Source organism: Anas acuta, chromosome 18, assembly GCF_963932015.1.
Source record: "Anas acuta chromosome 18, bAnaAcu1.1, whole genome shotgun sequence".
Taxonomy (NCBI): Eukaryota; Metazoa; Chordata; class Aves; order Anseriformes; family Anatidae; genus Anas; species Anas acuta.
In genome coordinates, this window is record NC_088996.1 from 5,065,848 (window position 1) to 5,083,002 (window position 17,155).

Genomic DNA, 17,155 nt, shown 5'->3' on the forward strand with positions numbered 1-17,155 from the left:
AAAACGGGCTGCCCGGAGTTCCCCTGCTGCATTTCCCCCCCCCTCTTTTATTGCTCTCCTAAGGAAAAAAAACCCTGGCAGGGCTCTGGGGTGATGCAGCCGGGAGGACAGGGCAGGGGCTGGGAGCTGCCCGCTCCCCTCACCGCCTCTCCCAGCCCTGGGGATTCTCCTCCCCCTGTGAATGATTCCTGCCCAGATGACAAAGCTGGGGATGTCCTGGCTTGGTGGCGAGGCTGGGGGCCAGGAGATGCCACCTCTGCCCCACGCACGGTGTGGGGCGGCGCGGGGAGGAGGCAGGATTGGAGCGGGCGAAGCGCAGCGGCGTGGCGCGGAGGAGGAGGTGACCTTTTTGGAGCAATCCTCCTCGCCTGCTGCTATTTCTCCAGCCTTCCCCGCAGCTCCTCCTGCTGAGCCCGGCCTGGTACGTGCTGGCAGCTCCGCTCCACAGCTCCCCAGAGCCCCCCGTGAGCATCCAGGTGCCCGCAGCCCCCGCCTCTGCGCTGGGCTTCCACGGCGGCCGAGCCCCTCTGCGCCCCCAGGAACCTCTCCAGCCTCTTTCGGTGGGGGCGAGGGCACGGAAAGGGCTCGGAGCGGGCAGGATTCAGCGTCCCCCCCATGCAGGGTCCCATTTTCCCCCAGGGGAGGTGGCGCAGAGCAAGGCTGGAGAGCCACAACGGCCGCTTCCCCGGAGCATCCTCATCGGCACCCCGGTCTCTGCGGGCACCCGGCCTCTCCGTGCGCACCCGCTGCCTCCGGGCACCCCATCTCCATGGGATCTCTCATTCCTGTAGGCACCCCTGCCCCTGCGGACACCCCAACCCCACAGGCACCCCTCTGCCACCTCCGGTCCCACGCTGTGTTATGGCACCAGTGGCTTGTCACCCCCCAGCCATCACCACGGGCATCTTTTTAAAACCGGGTTCCTGCAGCTGCCGGTTGATCCCAGACTCTGATTCCTGCTTTTTTTTTTTTTTTTTCATCCGCTCCTCACCAGCAGAGCCAGCACGGATGTCACCCGGTGCCCACATGGGGAAGCAGCAGGCAGTGTCACCAGCCCGGGGGGACAGCGGCACCGCTGGGTGTCACACACGGCCACGCACCTGCTGGGTGGCACCGAGACCTCGGCGTGTGTGCGGGATGACACGCAGAGGAGAGAAAATACATCAGGAGAGTGTGGTGTAACTGCAGCTCCCGGCACAGCCCCAGGCAGTGACAGCAGCTCCGTCACCCTCCTGCTCCATTTGTTCCCCCCCCCCAAAAAAAAAAAAAAAAATTCTCTTTATTCTGTTCCCCTCCCAAATTTAAAGCAAACCCATGTACCCCATCCACGCACCGCTGTGTCTGGCCTCCTGATACCCTTTACCAAGAAAACAATGAAAAGAGAGAAAATATTTGTAGTTACTTATTGGAATGTCAAAAAAATAAAAAATAAAAAAAAAAGAGAAAGTGAATGATCTGCACTATTGATTAGAAAAATGTCCCTAAAAGAAATCAGTCCCTGGGCTGTGCTGCTCAGACCCAAAAGCGCTCTGACGGGACAGGGCCCTGGGGTTAGGGGGTTTCAGGGTCTCTTCGGACCACCAGCCTCAAAACTGATGGAACAAACAGCACCTGGGATGGCCTGAAGGGTTCCCTTAAGGCAAATGTACTCATCAATTTTATTTTATTTTATTTTATTTTATTTTATTTTATTTTATTTTATTTTATTTTATTTTATTTTATTTTATTTTATTTTATTTTATTTTATTTTATATTTTATTTAAAGGATTCATAACAAACACCGATAATTCCTGGAGGCTGGTGTGTGATAAAGCTCCCGGAGCTGCTGCGGAGGGACCTGACCCCACTGCTGTGGGGTCAGGGCAGGGGAAAACCCCCAAAACAGGGGGACTGAGGTCCAGCGATACAAATTACAGCTTAATTGCAATTAATTGATGTAGGGCATGAAGAGAGTGGGGCTGCTGCAGGTGCGTGGGGATGGAAATCCTGCAACTGCGAACAGGCTGCGGGGTTTGGGCGCCCTCACAGTGCTCTGGGATGCACGGGGATGGTGCCTTGGTCTGCTTTGGCCCCAAAAACCAGGTGGTGAAGCTGTCTGGGATGGGTGCCTCCAGGCTCCTGGTGCTTGGGGCCACCGTGGGGCCAGCTCCTGTTTGTGGGGCCGTGAGGTTTCCCTGTGTGTCCTCACTCCCCCTGACCTTGGGGGAATGGGAAGGGGCTCTCCAGGAGGAGGAGGAGGAGGAGGAGGAGGAGGAGGAGGAGGAGGAGAAGAAGGATGAGGATGAGGATGAGGATGAGGATGATGATGAGGAGGAGGAGGAGGAGGAGGAAGCCGCCTGCCCCCTGCAAGCCCCCAGCTCTGCTGTGCCTGTGAGCAGAGCAACCTGGCTGTGAATTACCCCGCGGGATTTTCCTCCCCCCGGCGCTGTGCCTGCCTCCCTCGGCTGCCAAAGGCCCAGGAATTAATCTCAGACTGCACTGACAGCGTTTACATTGGGCGCAGCTCAGATAAACCAGATCAGAGCAGGAGCCGGGCGAGGAAGGAAGGGCCGAGCTCCTGCTTTGTGTCAGCCCCACCAAGGCGGCTGCGCCCCGGCCCCGCGGCGTCGCTCCGGCACCCAGCGGCCCCAGCCGGGCGGCTCCGAAACCCCCCCGGGGGCTGAGGGTGGCCGTGGGGAGGTTTGGAGACGGGGGTGCTCCTGGATTTAATTCTCCGAAGGCACTGGAGAATAAGAAGGGGGATTTGGAGCACGTGGGGTTGGTCTTTGCAGACCCCACGGCCAGCAGGGGCAGGCTGGGAGCACACCCCGTGCCACGGCTCAGCCACCCAATTCCCCTCTCCCTCCGTTCCCCACCCCATAAAACCCCACCGGGGCCACCAGGGTGGTTCCTAAAACCCCTGCTCCCTGGGGTAAGGGTTTTCTCCTGGAAAACATCATCCCAGGGCGGTGATGCTGGGTTTTGGGATTTCCCAGGCATGGAGCAGCAGGAGGAGGGCGCAGCCCCGGCACCCAGGTGCCCACAGCAGCCCCCCGCACACCCCCAGCCTCAGCCTCCCGCGGTGCCTCTGCTCTCCCTTGGGTTTGGGTTTGGGTTCGGGTCACGGCGCGCTCGTCACGGCCACCCCCAGTGACAGGCCCTGGGGGTAAATATTAGTGCGAAGTGAAGGGCTGTGTAAATATTTCCGCTCAGCAAGGTAATGATGAAGCTCCCAGCTCCTTTTCAACCAGGCTCTGGAAAAAAACAGCCCCGTTTTGGTGGTTTCCCGTCAGCCCTGGCTCTGGCTGGTCTCAGCGCGGCGTGCGGAGCTCCCGGAGCCTCGTGGCCCCACCGAAATCCCCCCCCGGAGCCGCCCGGTCCTTTCCCTCCTGGTTTCCACGCCGCCCCGATCCCCTCCTTCTTCCATCTCGGACCTCTCCGAGACCCCCAGCCTCAGACCCAGACCCTAAACTGGGAGCACTCCCCTTGGAGCTGCTTGTGGCTGGGCACCGGGGCTCTGGCACCCCCATGGGATGAGCTTTTCCCCCCCTGGAAGCCCGCTCTGGTGCCGAGGAACGTTTTTGGGCACTATCAGAGAGGAGCACAAGAGGGATGGGAAGGGGGTCTCTTGGGCACCTCCCCCAGCCCTAGGTAGAAGTGGGGTGAAGGACAAATTTCATCCCTTTGCTGCTTATTTCTGGTCACAAGGCTCCACCGCTGGTCCCCCAGTGTGCACGCAGCCACGAGGCAGCCCCAAAACCCCCATCAGGACACCTGCAACCCCCCAGCAGGAAAGAAACCAGGACGAGCCAGAGGGGTTTTTGATCGATTTATCCACTGAAGATACAAGTTTCAGTTTAATAACACCATTCTGTCTGGTTACAAACATACTAAAAACCTACAAAAAAGGAAAAAAAAAAAAAAAAAAAAAAAAAAAAACAGTTACATCCATCATACACTAGACGGCATGTATAAAACCAGCACGGAAGCGCCGAGAAACACGTACATGAAGAGCATCCGCAGCAGCATCGGTAACGGTACAGACACAGAGCTACATCAGAGCGCGCCGGCTCACGTCTGTGGGTCACTGGGGGACGGCTTCGGACAAACTAACATTAGAGACAACTTCAGCTATGGAGAAGAGTTGGCGGCGCAGCCCGCTGAAGGGCTCAGAGCCAGGGGGGCAGCTTTATCCCTCCCGAAGCCGGCCCGCGGGGCGGTGGCGGCGTCCCCGTCCTCGCCTGCCCTCCCGGTGCCGCCGCAGGTGGCCCTGAGCTGTCCTTGCACAGGCACCAGCACACCAGGGCTGAGCTCTGGTGGCCAAATTCTGGTCCCCCCTGGAGTCTCCGGGGAGGTGCCCCGGGGAGCGAAGGGTCCCAGCCCCCCCGAAGCACGGGGGTAGGGACGCGGCCGGGCTCCCCATGGGGCTCCCCGGCCTGGCAGGGAGGTGATGGAGGGGGCACAAGGTCCTCGGGGGCTCCTTGCCTCTGGTGGTGGATTCGGAGTCTCTCTCTCTAGGTGTGGGTGTGAATGAGACGCAGCGATGGGTGCACAAGCCGTGGTGGTGAGGGGATGGGGTGGACGGGGTCTGTGTCCCACCCCCAACCCAACGCTCCCGCTGGCCTCGGGCACGGAGCGCCAAACGCAGTGCCAAATTAGGGGGGAGTTGGGTGCCCCCAAAGGGAGCCAAGAGGAGATGCCTGGGGCCAGATCCTGCCCTGGGGATGCCAAATCCCACCCTGGGGATGCCAAATCCCACCCCTCCAGCTCAGCATTCACCCCGCTGGTGGGGGCACAAACCTTTCCCACCGGCTCACGGCTCCAAGCCCAGCGCTGAGGCTAAGCCAGCGGCACCGAGATGCTGTATGAGTGAGGGGCCACATCCTGCCCTGGTGCCAGGGGGGGCAGCTCTGAGCGTGGCAGGCTCACGGGGGGCACGGGAGCACCCGGGAGGCGAGGTGCCACGCTTCCCGGAGCGCAGGACGGCCACCAGCTGCCAGCTGGCTGTGACACCGAGCAGCTGCGCACGCGTGCGCACGTGTGCGCGCTGGAGAGCCAAGCCCTGCCCTCCCCTTTCCGCTCTTCCCCACCGCATTTTTCATCCCTCTGTCACTCCGGAATGGTATTTTTTCCTTTTTCTGTTCATTTTCATCTCTCCCCAGATGACAATTTTCCCGATTTAAGCCATGGCTGCTTTGCTGAGGGCGGCAGAGCGGGGGCGTTCGCTTTATCTCTGTTTCTTCCCCGAGCGAGCTCTGCCCTGGCCACCTTCCCCACTTCATTTTTACTTCCTACAGAGCTGGTAAAAATAAACATGTTTTGTTTGCATATATTTGAGTGGCTCGCAATTTGGCTGATGGGGTGGATCCTCGAGGGACAGCAGCTGCACGCATCTGGATTTGGTTTAGAAAAGTATGTCTGGAAAATAAACAAGCCCGACACACACATGCGTGCACACATGCAGCCATGGGACGGTTTTTCTAGGCATGGAGGGGGGAAAAAAAGAATAAACTAAACAGAGGGGGGGAAAAAGAAGAAACCAAACAATGTCCCAAGGTCCTGCAGCTCTGGGGGTGGTGTCTGAAGAGCAGGGGGCACCAGTGGGGATGGGGCTCAGACCCCAAGCCCACCTAACTTCATCCCTAACCGGGGCTGGCCACACCAAAGGACAGTTGTCCAAGCCCTTGGGGACAGGGCTGTCCCCAGCCTGAGCCACCCCAGGGGTCCCAAAGTCTCACCAGAAGCTGGGGAGGGACACGAGGGCCCCTGCAGGCACCTGGTCCATGACTTTGAGGTGGGGGGACCGGACTGCTGCTGGCTGCTACCCTGAAGTCTGGGCACTCGGGTGGGCCAGAAGTGAACACGGGGACTTGGTGGCCTCCCCATGGTCACCTCCCCTCAAACCACATCCAGCTGGAGCCGAGGGAGAGGGGCCCTTGGCACTCAGCAGAGCATCCCCAACCCTAAGCCCAGCCACGGAGCAGACACCCCCATTTCTTCCTAGCTGGAGCAATTCCCTCTGATTTCCGCAGGGCCACGGCTGAGCTGAGTTTTGGTTGAGGGAAGAGCGAGCAGAGGGAAAGGTTTCCACCCAAAAATAAAATCTCTGCCTGGAGAACATTAACCTCAAAAGGTTAACACGTGAACTTTTGTCTAAGGATGAAACATCCCCACACGGGCTGCTGGCCACAGAGCACGGCGAGTACTGAACTCGGCGAAAACACGCCTGGCCGGCCCCGAGGATTTGGCAGAGGTCGGTGCAACTGCACTTGTGAGAGCCTGGTGATGCAGACAAGAAAATTTGCAGTCCCAATCCGAGCCATCGCTCTCTGCTTTGTGCTGGAGCAAAGCCAACGACCCACCGGGTCTTTTCCCATCTGCAGGGGTCTGATCCCAGCAGCGGCCAGCTGCGAGCGCAGCTGATGGTTGGAAGGTGCCTCTAAAGCAGCTGCTCGGATGCTCAGAGCTGAGCCAGAAGGAGCTGGCACCTCGAGGGGTGCAGGTTGGTGGGCTGAGATTTAGGGGTGCTGACTACCAGGGACCCTGCTCCAGGGGCAGTGCCCCTCCTCGCCCCGTGCCCACCTCCCTAAGGCTGGGGTGTCCCTCCCTGGTTCAGGCAGACCTTGGAAATCCTCCTCCTCTTCCTCCTCCTCCTCCTGGCAGCTTTCTCCCCCCTCCCTCTGCCTCTCCAAGAGGCCGAAGGCTCTCCTGCTGCCTCCCCTCACAGCCCAGGACAGGCTGTGAGCCAGGAAGGTGCGGGAGCACAACCAAGGGGCTCCGGGTCCTCCCCAAATCCCCCCCTTTGCCTAAAGCCAGGGGACAACGGGACAAACTCCAGGCTGCACATAACCGAGCCCAGAGGATGCGAGGAAGCCTCCAGGGCTGGTGTTTGCCCCTCTGTGCGGGCTCCCTCCTCCCCAAAGAAAAACCCTGGTACAGCCAGAGAAGGGAAGAAGGAAAAACCCTAAAACATCTGTAGGGGCAGGCACAGGAGCCCCAGGGACCTCTCCAGATCACATCCAGCTTCTTAAGGGAAAGGCCAGGCCACGTCACTGTTCAGGCAGCAAAACACCCCAAAAAACACAAGCAAAAAGGATTCCCTGCGGGTGTTTAAAAGAAGAAAGGGGCCAGCTGTGGGCGGGCAGAGCAGGGACTCCTGGCTGCTCACCCACACAGGCTCAGATGGGGGACACAGGTGACGGTGTAAGGGGCATTTGGGAAGTACCAGGTGGCAAGGATGCCAAAGCTTCCTAGCTAAATCCGAGGCTCCATCCCTGAACCCCCCCCAGCCGGCCCCCAGGCACCCTATAAAGCTAACACGTGTGTGCAGGAGGTAACGGGGCCGCCCCATGGGGAGCCCTCTGCCGGGACGGGTGGGAGCACTGCTGGGCCCATGAGGTCCTCCTGCACGGACAGATTCCTACCAGGCACTTTATCTGGAGGAGCCCAGCCTCACCAAGAGGGCAGGAATATTCTTTCCATAAAAGCTTGGATTTTATCAGGGCAGGGACCTCCCTTCGCCCCCAGGAACCCCTCCTGCCGCAGCCAACTTCATGTTTCCCCTCCCTCAGTTCCCAAATTTCCCTCCTCGCCCTGGCTCCACGTCCCTGCCGGACAGACAGATGTACACACACGAGCTACCAGGGCTGTGGGCAGCAGCCAAGGCACGACACGTGCCACCCGAACCCATCCTCACGCACATCCCTGCCACCAGCATCGTCCCCACAGGACCCGCAGGGAGGCGAGCGGGCTCACGCGCCCACCCGGAGGCATCCCATCCATCCTTTTTCTCTCTCCTAACGGGGCCAAGTGGCACATCCATCCGTCCCCTTGCTCCCTGCAGCTCCAGGATGGTCTGCAACGGGCAGCCAGGAGCTGGGAGCGAGGAGGGCAAGGGGCACTGGCCCGGGGACGCAGAGGGTGCGGGGAGCGGTGCAGGCAAAGCGAAGCGCGGTGGGCAGGAGGGCAGCCGGTGGTCCCAAAAAAAAAAAAAGCGAGGAGCTGGGTTTCCCCGAGGGGCTTTGCATGGAAAGCGAGGGTGGCTGAGGATGGTTTCACCCACCGGTGAGCTGCGTGGTGCTGCCTTTTGGCACAGCTCGCCCGAGGGACGCGGCGGTGGCGAGCGCGGGATTTGGTGATGGACGGGCTGGGATGGGAGGATGGAGCCCACAACCAACGCACCCCCTGCTTCACCCCGACCCCCCCTCTCCCCTCCCACACCCTTCGTGGTTCTTTTTGGCTTGTCGTTGTGATTTATTCTTATTTTTTAAACCCTATAGAGATCAAATTATGACTTGGCAGCTCCCGGAGCCGGCCCCACCGGGCTCCCCAGACCGAGCGAAAGATCTTGGAGAAGAGACCAGAGCGGGGTCCTGGCGTGAGCGACCCCCTCCCCGCCCCTCGCCCGTGCCCGCTGTCCCTCACAGGGTGGCGTTGGGGTACGGTGCCCAGCCCACCTCCTTGTACGCCGCCGTGACGTGGGTGTAGATGAGGGTCCGCATCTTGGTCCAGGCGCCGTGCGCCTCCGGGGTGAAGTCGTTGCCGTACGCCTCGGAGATGACCTCCAGCAGGACACCAGTGAGTTTCTGGGGGGGATAAGGGGTTGATTAACTCCACAGGCAGTGCAAAATAGTGAAATCAGCTTTTTTTTTTTTTCTCCTAAGGAAATTCAGAACTGTGGGTGAGTTCTGGGAACGCCAGACCCATACGGGATGGGTGCAGGATGTCAGGGCTCACAACACCCCGGGGTAAGGGGTGGGGCAGGAACCCAGCCTGAGTGGGACAAGGGGCGCTGCTTGTGCTCCCAAGCATCCCCCTAATTTCAGCATTTCTCATGCTTTAATGCCCCCCACCATGACTGATTTCTAGAAGATCCGACAAGGGGACGGACTTACAGCCACCACCGTGCTGGAAGGGGCTGCAGGACACCAGTGGGTGGGGAGAGGTCCTTGAAACCCCAAAGCTCCAGCAGGGGCTGCATTTGGGAACGGTGCTCTGCACGGGGCAGCATCTTGGGGGGGGGGGGGGAAACACAGCCACGTGGGGAGCACCCCACAAACACCCAGCCTCAGATCAAGGACAAGCAGCACCTCCGTGCCACCGCTCCCCTTCCCCAGGTCCAAAAACGTCCCCCAGGATATTTTCGCTCCCATCCTTTACCTTAAAGTAGACGGGCTCCACTTTGTGCTTGAGAGCGTGGGCTTTGCCCACCAGGGCCAGGACGGAGGAGACCTTCTCGGGGTCATTGAGGTTCTCCACCACGGTGTTAATGGCCCCCATGACCCGCTGGGCGTGCTTGCGCAGCTGCAAGCTCCTCTCCATCTCCAGCGTGTCGTCCATGTGCTTGAACTGGCTGAAGTACTGCTTGGCCGAGGGGAAGTTGACAAAAAACCTTCGGAGAGAGGACAGGCACGAAGAGCAGTGAGGAGATAAAGCAGAAAATGGAGAGGTGGAGGCGCTGGGAACGACCCCACCGGGTTTGGGGCAGGCTCCTGGTGGAGCTCTCGGGGAATTCGGGAGGGTGACGCCCTGCTCCCAGACCTCCCCTATTTTCTGAGGGTGTCCCAGCTGGATGCTCACCAGCAAAGCAGAGGCACAGCTGAGCTCTTTATCACCATATCCACACCTCTATCACCATACCCAGACCAAAATCTTTATCACCACACCCAGAGGCTCCAGCCCAGCTGTGCCAGACGCCACATCCACCCCCCCAGACATCAGAGCACCACGGGGGCTCAGAAAGTGAGACCCAAGTGTCCAAAACCCCCCCTTCAGCCTCTCCCTGCCCCAATCCCACTGCTCCCAGTTCCTTTCTGCTCCCCCTTGCCCAGGACGCCCCCAGCCCCAAAGATCTCACCAGAGATCCCCAGCGGGGTCCCTGCCAGGAGCCATCCCCCCCCACACCACAAGGACACCCCCCAAGCACCCAGCCTGGCCCCTGAGCACCTGGGGACCCCTTTTTCTGTGGGATCAATCAACCCCAATGAAGCACAGCTGGGACAAACGAAGCAGGCAGCTGTCCCCGGGCACCAGGCACCCCTCTCCCCCCCATCCCCACCCCCCCCCCGGGACCAACTGGGATCCTTGTCCCCCCCTCACCACTCCACAGGCAGTGGGAATTTGGGGCCCAGGCTCGTTTGCTGCTTGGTTCCCCTGCTCCCTGCCCGTCCCCACTCCCTCGGTTCGCCGCCGCTTCCCCGAGGCACCTGGGACTCATCAGGCGGCCCCAAAATAGGCTCCGGAGGTGTGAAGAGTGCACGGCGGAAAGGCTGGGGGAGGCAGGAAGGTGGAAAGGGGGAGACGAGGTGGGAAGGATGGTTGTTCCTCCCTGCTCCCAGGGTTTTCTGCCCTTCCTCCCTCCCAGCATCACGCAGCTTCCCCCCCGCCGTGCCCTGTTGTCCCCGCAGCCCCCAGCTTTCTGCTCGAGCCAGCACCGAGATCAAGGATGCTCAGACCTTCTAGGGCAGAGCTCGGGTTTTGGCAGTCCCCGTTCACGGATTTTCCCCTCCTGCTGCCCAGGCATCCTCCCACATCCCCCCAAAAGCCCCATTCAGCTGCAGCTCACAGGCACGATGTGAGGACACGGGGAATGGGCTTGGAGATAATCCTGGCACGAATCGTGCTGTGCCAGCAGGACCCCTGGGACCACAGGGGCTGCGGCATCACCCCATAAAAAGAGGGGCTGAAAGGAGCCCCCCCAGGGGCTGTGTCCTCCTGCAGCATCAGCAGAGGCCCCGACCTTGCCCCTGGCACCTCCCTGCCTCCCCCGTGGGCTCCGCTGGCAGCGGGGACGGAGCCAACCTCAAAACCCTGCGAGGAAACGTCTGCGGGGCCAGGCCAAGAGAGGGAGCGAGCCTCTCTTGCTTAATAAACAGAGAAGATTAATTTAACACAAAGGTTAAACATAACCAGAGGGAAGGAGAACAAAAAAGAAAAAAAAAAAAAGGAAGAAATAAAATATCTCAAACAATTCCGAATTAGAAGAGGTGTTTGTTGTGTTTTTTTTTTTCCCTGTCTACAGAACATTTTTTGAGTTCAAACATCTCAGGCTCTGGAATTTTGTTGGCTCGGTGTGTGTGTGTGTGTGTGTTCGGGGCTTTTTTCTTCGCTGGAGTCATTAAAAATATGACATTTCCCATCGCATATCACGCGAAATTATGATTGATGGAAAGCAGACGCCCGAATCCCGATCTCATTAAATTTCTTTTTAAGCGCTCCCGCTCTGCGCCCGCTAATTTGCTCCCTGGGAGCTCCATCTGGACGGGGCGGACAGGATGTCAGAGCTGCCTTCCTCCCTCCTCTGCCCTTCTAACAACTTTAAGGCCGCAGCCCTTCCCGGCGGCAGAGCCAAAGGAAATCATTAAGGTGCAAACCGCGCCAGCCCCGTGAGCCTGCTTTGCGCTCAGGCGCGGGGTGCTGCCTCGCCTCCTGTTCCCCATCTTCCCCCCTCTGCCCATCCCTGCAGGGCAAAGGGAGCAGGGAGAAAATCTTCAAACCCGGCTGTTCCCTTCCTTCCCTGCGCTCCGAGCTCCAGCTGGAGGCAGGACACCGGGTGCTTCGTCACCTCGGTGCTTCGTTCACCTGGCAAACCGCGGGGCGAAATCTGGCACCGAGCTCTCCAAACTGCAGGGGGGCTTCAGGCAGAAGCAGGGAGCACTCGGAGACTTTTTGTTGGCTTTTCGTGGTGGTTTCATGCTCAACCTGCAGTCTGTCAGCTTGGTTTTGGGGCTGGGAGGGAGCGAAGGGGCCGGGATGCCCCGATGGAGCCCAAGGAAGGTTTGGGGAGAAGGCAGCGACCCCCGGCACGCATCCTGCCTGCTGTGCCCAGCTCGCAGCCCCACACTGCCTGGCAAACCTGGGGTCGAGGTTAAGGAGAGGACTGGATGTACAAATTACCAGAACCAGCACGGTTTTCCCACCGCCCTTCATTTTCTCACATCCCCTTGGCCCTGGGGCTGTGGGGATGCCCGCACAGCCACGTCCCCCCCGAGCATCCCAAAGGGTGCCGCGGTCCCACAGCACCATGAACCAAGTCACCACCGAGCACCCTCCCCTTTTGCTACCTCCTGGGGGTCTGCCATATAAAAAAAAACCCTTCCTCTCGCCTGCCCTCAGTGCCAGAGCATGGCCCCGTTGGTCTCTGGCCTTTCCTCCAGAAAAACATCAATTCAGACGGGCCGCAGTGATTCACGAGCGCGTGATGCTCCGTGGGACTGGGACATCCCCACCGGGGGGGGTCAGGCTTGGCTCTGGGCCCCTTCCCAACAAAATATTTCGGGGAGGGATCTCGGGGTGAGCTGCTCTGAACATTTACCACCCGGCAGCCAGAGAGGGGCCCCGTGCCCTGAGGCGCGCCTGGACGCAGCGCAAATCAGCCTCGGGCAGCAGCTGCACGATCGTCCCTTTAAATGCCATTTTGGGGGCTTCAACCTGTGTAATTTGGGGGCCTCGACCCTCTTAATTTGGGGTATTCGACCTGTTTAATTTGGGGGCTTCAACCCACTTAATTTGGGGCTTCAACCCATTTAATTTGGGGCTTCAACACATTTCATTTGGGGGCCTCAACCCATTTAATTTGGGGGATTCAGCCCATTTAATTTGGGGGATTCAGCCTGTTTAATTTGGGGGGTTCAGCCCATTTAATTTGGGGGATTCAGCCCGTTTAATTTGGGGGATTCAGCCCGTTTCATCAGCTCAGCCAGCTGAAAAAAGACAGACCGTTTTTTCCACCCTGCAGCCCGATTACTCAAGCTCTTTGGTATTTTCTCCCAATTCTTCGGACGGCGCCAGGCGCTTTTCCGTTTCCAAGCCCTTCGCAGGCGGTCGGAGCCCAGGTGTGTCAGCTCAGCCAAGCGGCTGCCGAAAAAAAAAAAAAAATCTGGGGGCCTGGATCTGCCTCCTCTGCCCCTCCTACACCTCTGCTTCGTGCGCGAGAGGGGGAGCGGAGACAGAGGGATGGAGAAGGCAAAAAAATTGGAAATGTGGAAAGGCGAAAATGGGCCTGGGGCAGTGACAGGGGGAAGGGGAAGGGAGACCCCCCCCCCCCCCTCCCGGGACATGGCACAGCTCTCGCATTCGGTGTGGGTTTGACTAATGGGAACCATCCCTGGCTTTCATCCCCACGAGCCCGGGGGGATCCATAAAGTTTTGTGGTCCCACATCCGCGACCGCAGAGCGTGTGTGTGGGTGTGGGAGCGGCCGTGCACGGCCGGCAGGGCACGGGGGGGGGGCTTTGACGGCTTCCCAGGCTTCGTCGGGGGCTACGAAGGAGCCGGGACCCCCAGCCCCAGCGGTGCTCAGCCCCTCTCGTGTCGGGCACCCGGCTCTGGGTGGGCACCAGGGGGCTCTGAGCAGATGCCGGAGCTCTGTGCCAGGCGTCCCCGCCACGAGGTCTCCAAATGGGAGAGTTTTCCAGAAAGACCCAAATCCTCGAGCACAGATGGGGAAACTGAGGCACGGCGACGTGCCCGGGGGCACGGGGAGGACACAGGTGAGCGTCAGCCCTGGCCTGTTGGCTGTGCTGGCCGGAGTGACCCAGCCAAAATAAAAACCTCCAAATGTGCAGGACTGGGGTCTGGAGCCCCATCCAGCCCCGACCCCAAAACAAGCCCCAGCCCCAGCAAGGGTTAAGGCAGCTGCTGCGAAATGGATCCCGGCAGCGTTACCCGCAGAGGGCCCCGAGCTCCTCGAGGAGGAGGTGGAGGAGGAGGAGGATGAGCCTGTGCTTCCTCCGGAGCGAGGCTCCCCCGCCGAGGGAATTGGCAATTAGTGGGATCTGACCGCACGGCGCACATTCCCATGGCCCGGTGGCCGCTCAGCCAGAAATCCCCATTATTCCCCTTCACGTCCCGCTGCACCCCGGCGGCCCCACGGGCTCAGGACCCCGCTGTGCCGCTGGAAGGGACCCGTCCGCTGCAGCCACCAGGGCTGGGAGCCCCCCGGGCATGACCCCGTGCCTCAGTTTCCCCAGCTGCCAAGCGGAGGGTGGGAGGAGAGGGGTGGAAACGCTGGGGATGGAGAGGAGGGAGCTGTGCTGGGACCTGCTGCAGGTTCCCGGACCAGAAACTTGTGCTGGGAGAGTTTCAGTCGGGACCGGAGCTCGGCCACGTGGTTCCCAAAGCTGCACCTCGCCGTCCTCGTCCCCAGCCCTGCTCCGAGCCTGTCCCTGTGCCGTGGGGACACCGAAAGCAAGGAGCTGCCCTGGGCACAGCCCCATGAGGGATTTGGCCACGCACAGCTGCCGGCCAAACCCTGCCCAGCTCTTTCTGGCACTGGCACTGCCATCCTGGCTGCTGCGCGGGGCTGTGCCCATCGGTGAGACAGCAGCAGGGACCCCACACCCCATTCTCTGCTCTCTTCCACCTCCTCTGCCCCTGCCAAAGCTCACAGGAACGGGAAAAGGGGCATGGAAAAAGGGAATTTGGCATCCCCCAGATCTTTGCCACGTGCAGGCTTCGTGCCAGGCCCTGGGGGTTTGGTTCCCCAGGCTGGTGGGGAAGGCTGTGGGTAACATTTAGGTGCCGAACCCACAAAGTGGCGGATGGAAACCCTCCCTGTGCTCGGGGCACCAGCTCTCAGCCCACGGAAAACTTTTGGGTGGCTGTTCATAAAAAGTGCGTGCAGGCGAGGGGCTCTCCACGCACAGAACCCCCCCTATGGGGGCACGGGGGGAGGTGACAGCCCCGGCCCCTCTTTGGGGTGCACGGGGCTGGGTGCTGGCAGTGGGAGCCTGCCCGGGGAGAGCCCTTTTGCTGCTCCCCAGTGGGTGCTGGAGGTTTGTGGCTCCAGGGAGCCCCTCTGCTGCCTGCGCCTCTGCCCGTCCTCCTCTCCCCTGTGAAACCAGATAAAGGTTTGGTGCTCAGCACCGCTGGCACCGCGGGCGCTCAGCATCCCTGCAGCCCCACGGGACTCACTCAGCGCCTTCCCCAGGCACAGCTCTCACCCCAAACAGCAGCCAGCCAGGGATAAGAACCCCCTCCTGCTCCTATTTCCCCCCACGGAGCCTCTTTCCCTTTTTGCTTTTGGCACAACCCGGGGGCTCGCCGCTCACCCATCTCTGTGCCACCCGGCGCCACGCTGCTGGGGGATGCTCCGAGCCATCAGGCGATGCCCCACACCTCAGGCAATGCCCAGTGCCCTGCTCCTGGTCCTGCTCGGTCCCTGCCACCCCCGGTGCCACTGTCCCCCCCCTGCCTGTGCCCTCCGCACCCCCTCCCGCAGCCAACTTCGGCGCTCTCCTTCCCGCCGACGCTGCCGCCGGAGGGCCAGATGGTGCCCTCGGAGACACCTGCTTGGGTTTTGTCTTGGCTCCCAACTCGCATTATTTCACCCGCCAGCCTGGTACGTACCAAAGCCATCCGCACGGATCTATTTGGTGGGGGGGGGGGAGAAGAAAAAAAAAAAAAAAAAAACAACACAAAAATCCCACAACAAAACCAACCCAGCCCCGGCGAGCCGAGCCCGCCGCCGCTCTCCCTCCTCCGCGCTCCCCCACCTCCGCGCGCAGGCTAAGGTGACCTTTCCGAGGGAAGCAGCTTCCCACAAAGTCCCCGCAGAGAGGCTCCCCCGCTCCCCCCGCCGCCGCCCCCCGGCTCGAACGTGTTGAAATCAGAGGAGTGCTGTGAAACCGTCCCTGCGCCCAGCCAAGCGCTGCACCGAGCGAGCTCCCCACTCGCTGTCATTCATCGCATGCTTCTATATATTGTTCTGCCTCTTCCTTAGCTATAAAGGGATGCGCCTGGATCCGCTTCTTGCTTATTTTTATTTATTATTATTATTTTTTTAAATACCTGATGAGCACGGAGACCCCGACGTCCTCGCAGTTCGCGTACACTCTGCTCCATGTCTCCTGAATCACCTTCTTCTCCGCCTCCGAGATCTCTTCACTTCTTTCCCACCTCTCGATCTCCATTTCTCCCTGGACTTTCTCCATGGGGAGCCGTCGGCACGATCCTCCGGGAAGCCAGGAGAGGAGGCTCGGGGAGATGCGTGTGAGTGTGCGCGGGGATCTCCTGCGAGAAGAGAAGAGGTGTCGGTGGCTGTGGCTGCTTGGCGGCTGTGCCGGCGGTGTGAGCGCTGCCTGCCTGCCTGCCTGGGCGAGCTCAGAGCAGATCCCCGTGGCCGGGAGCCTGCGGTTACAGCCCAGGGCTCCCCGTGCCGCCCATGGCCGCGGCGAGCCTCCGCTCAGCCCGGGTGCGTGCGGCTGACTGCTGGGAAACTGCCCGAAAGTAAAATATTCAAAGGCATTGCAAGACCAGCCTCTTCCCCAATGTGTGAACGTGAGCTCACTTTCTCCCTCTCTCCTCCTCTCTCCCACTCCTCCCTCCTGCTCTCTCTGTCTTTTTTTTTTTTTTTTTTGGTGAGAGGCAGAGAGGAGGAAGAGGCTCTGGGCAGCATCAGGACGGTGCGCTGGGGAGGTGGGGGGGGGGGGGCTGGAAGTTTTTTTATGATTTTTTTTTTTTTTCTTGTAAACAGTGCAGAGGAAATTCCAGATCCGAAGCGCGCCGTTAAACTTATCCCAGCAGCTGGCTCAGCTGAGCTCTGCCTCTCCTCTTGCCCCGGCGCTACCTCATTTTTTGCAAGCGCTCGTGTTTTGGGCGATAAATCCTCGGAGCCACGAGCAGCCTCGCCCACGGCGCTCCTCTGCCACCCAAGGGAGCCTGTGCCCGTCCCGAGGGACTTGCTGATGGGAAGGGTTTGCTTTCCAGGGGCTGAATGGCAAAGGGAGATGGAGTTAAGGCAGTGAGGAAATAAAGGAGGAGGTTAGTGCTGCTGGCAGGGATGGGGAGCATGGGGACACCTCCGCGCCAGGCTCCCCGCTGCCCCTGAGTGTGCCTTTGGGTTGTTTTTACCCAAATGCCATTTGCAGCTCCCTGCAAATTGGGCACATCAACCCTGCAGGGCAGGGAGAAGGAAACTCCCGAGACTTGTAATAACCACTGGTCCCCCAGAGGGAGATCGGAGACAGGAGAACACAGCCTGCGAGGGAGCCGGGGCTCCTGCACCGCGCTCCTGCACCCCGCTGTGCGCCCTGGCAGAGGAGCAGTGGTCAGACAGACAGACAGACACACAGACAGACAGACACACACACACACAGACAGACAGGCAGAGGGAGCAGCTCTGGAGGGGCTGGGGCTCTGTTCCTGCAGACCCCCGGAGGCTTTTCGCTCTGTTTCTC

The 17,155-nt window shown here is 60.2% G+C and overlaps 1 protein-coding gene across 3 annotated transcripts; it reads right to left on the minus strand.

Moving 5' to 3' along the window:
* Window positions 1-3,794: 3,794 nt before the first annotated feature.
* Window positions 3,795-16,260, minus strand: CYGB (cytoglobin). 3 transcript variants are annotated; one of them, XM_068654536.1, is made up of 4 exons: window positions 16,062-16,260; window positions 15,768-15,989; window positions 9,139-9,370; window positions 3,795-8,564 (listed from the first exon to the last, which is right to left on the minus strand). In XM_068654536.1, exons 2-4 carry the CDS (start codon window positions 15,908-15,910, stop codon window positions 8,400-8,402), a joined length of 540 nt encoding a protein of 179 aa, XP_068510637.1. In that variant the 5' UTR covers window positions 15,911-15,989; window positions 16,062-16,260; the 3' UTR covers window positions 3,795-8,399. The 3 variants fall into 3 exon arrangements, with proteins under 3 accessions (XP_068510637.1, XP_068510636.1, XP_068510638.1); XM_068654535.1 differs by lacking the exon at window positions 16,062-16,260; XM_068654537.1 differs by lacking the exons at window positions 15,768-15,989; window positions 16,062-16,260 and adding an exon at window positions 9,559-9,681.
* Between the last annotated feature and the right edge of the window lie 895 nt (window positions 16,261-17,155).

Bases quoted from the DNA above. Each gene is read 5' to 3' on its own strand.
- CYGB (XM_068654536.1), bottom strand. From the start codon at position 15,910: ATGGAGAAAGTCCAGGGAGAAATGGAGATCGAGAGGTGGGAAAGAAGT. The intron at 9,371-15,767 runs GTATTTAAAAAA...CTCTCTCCGAAG, and splicing joins GGGGTCTCCGTGCTCATCAG to GTTTTTTGTCAACTTCCCCT. The intron at 8,565-9,138 runs GTAAAGGATGGG...TATCCCCCCCAG, and splicing joins TGGAGCCCGTCTACTTTAAG to AAACTCACTGGTGTCCTGCT.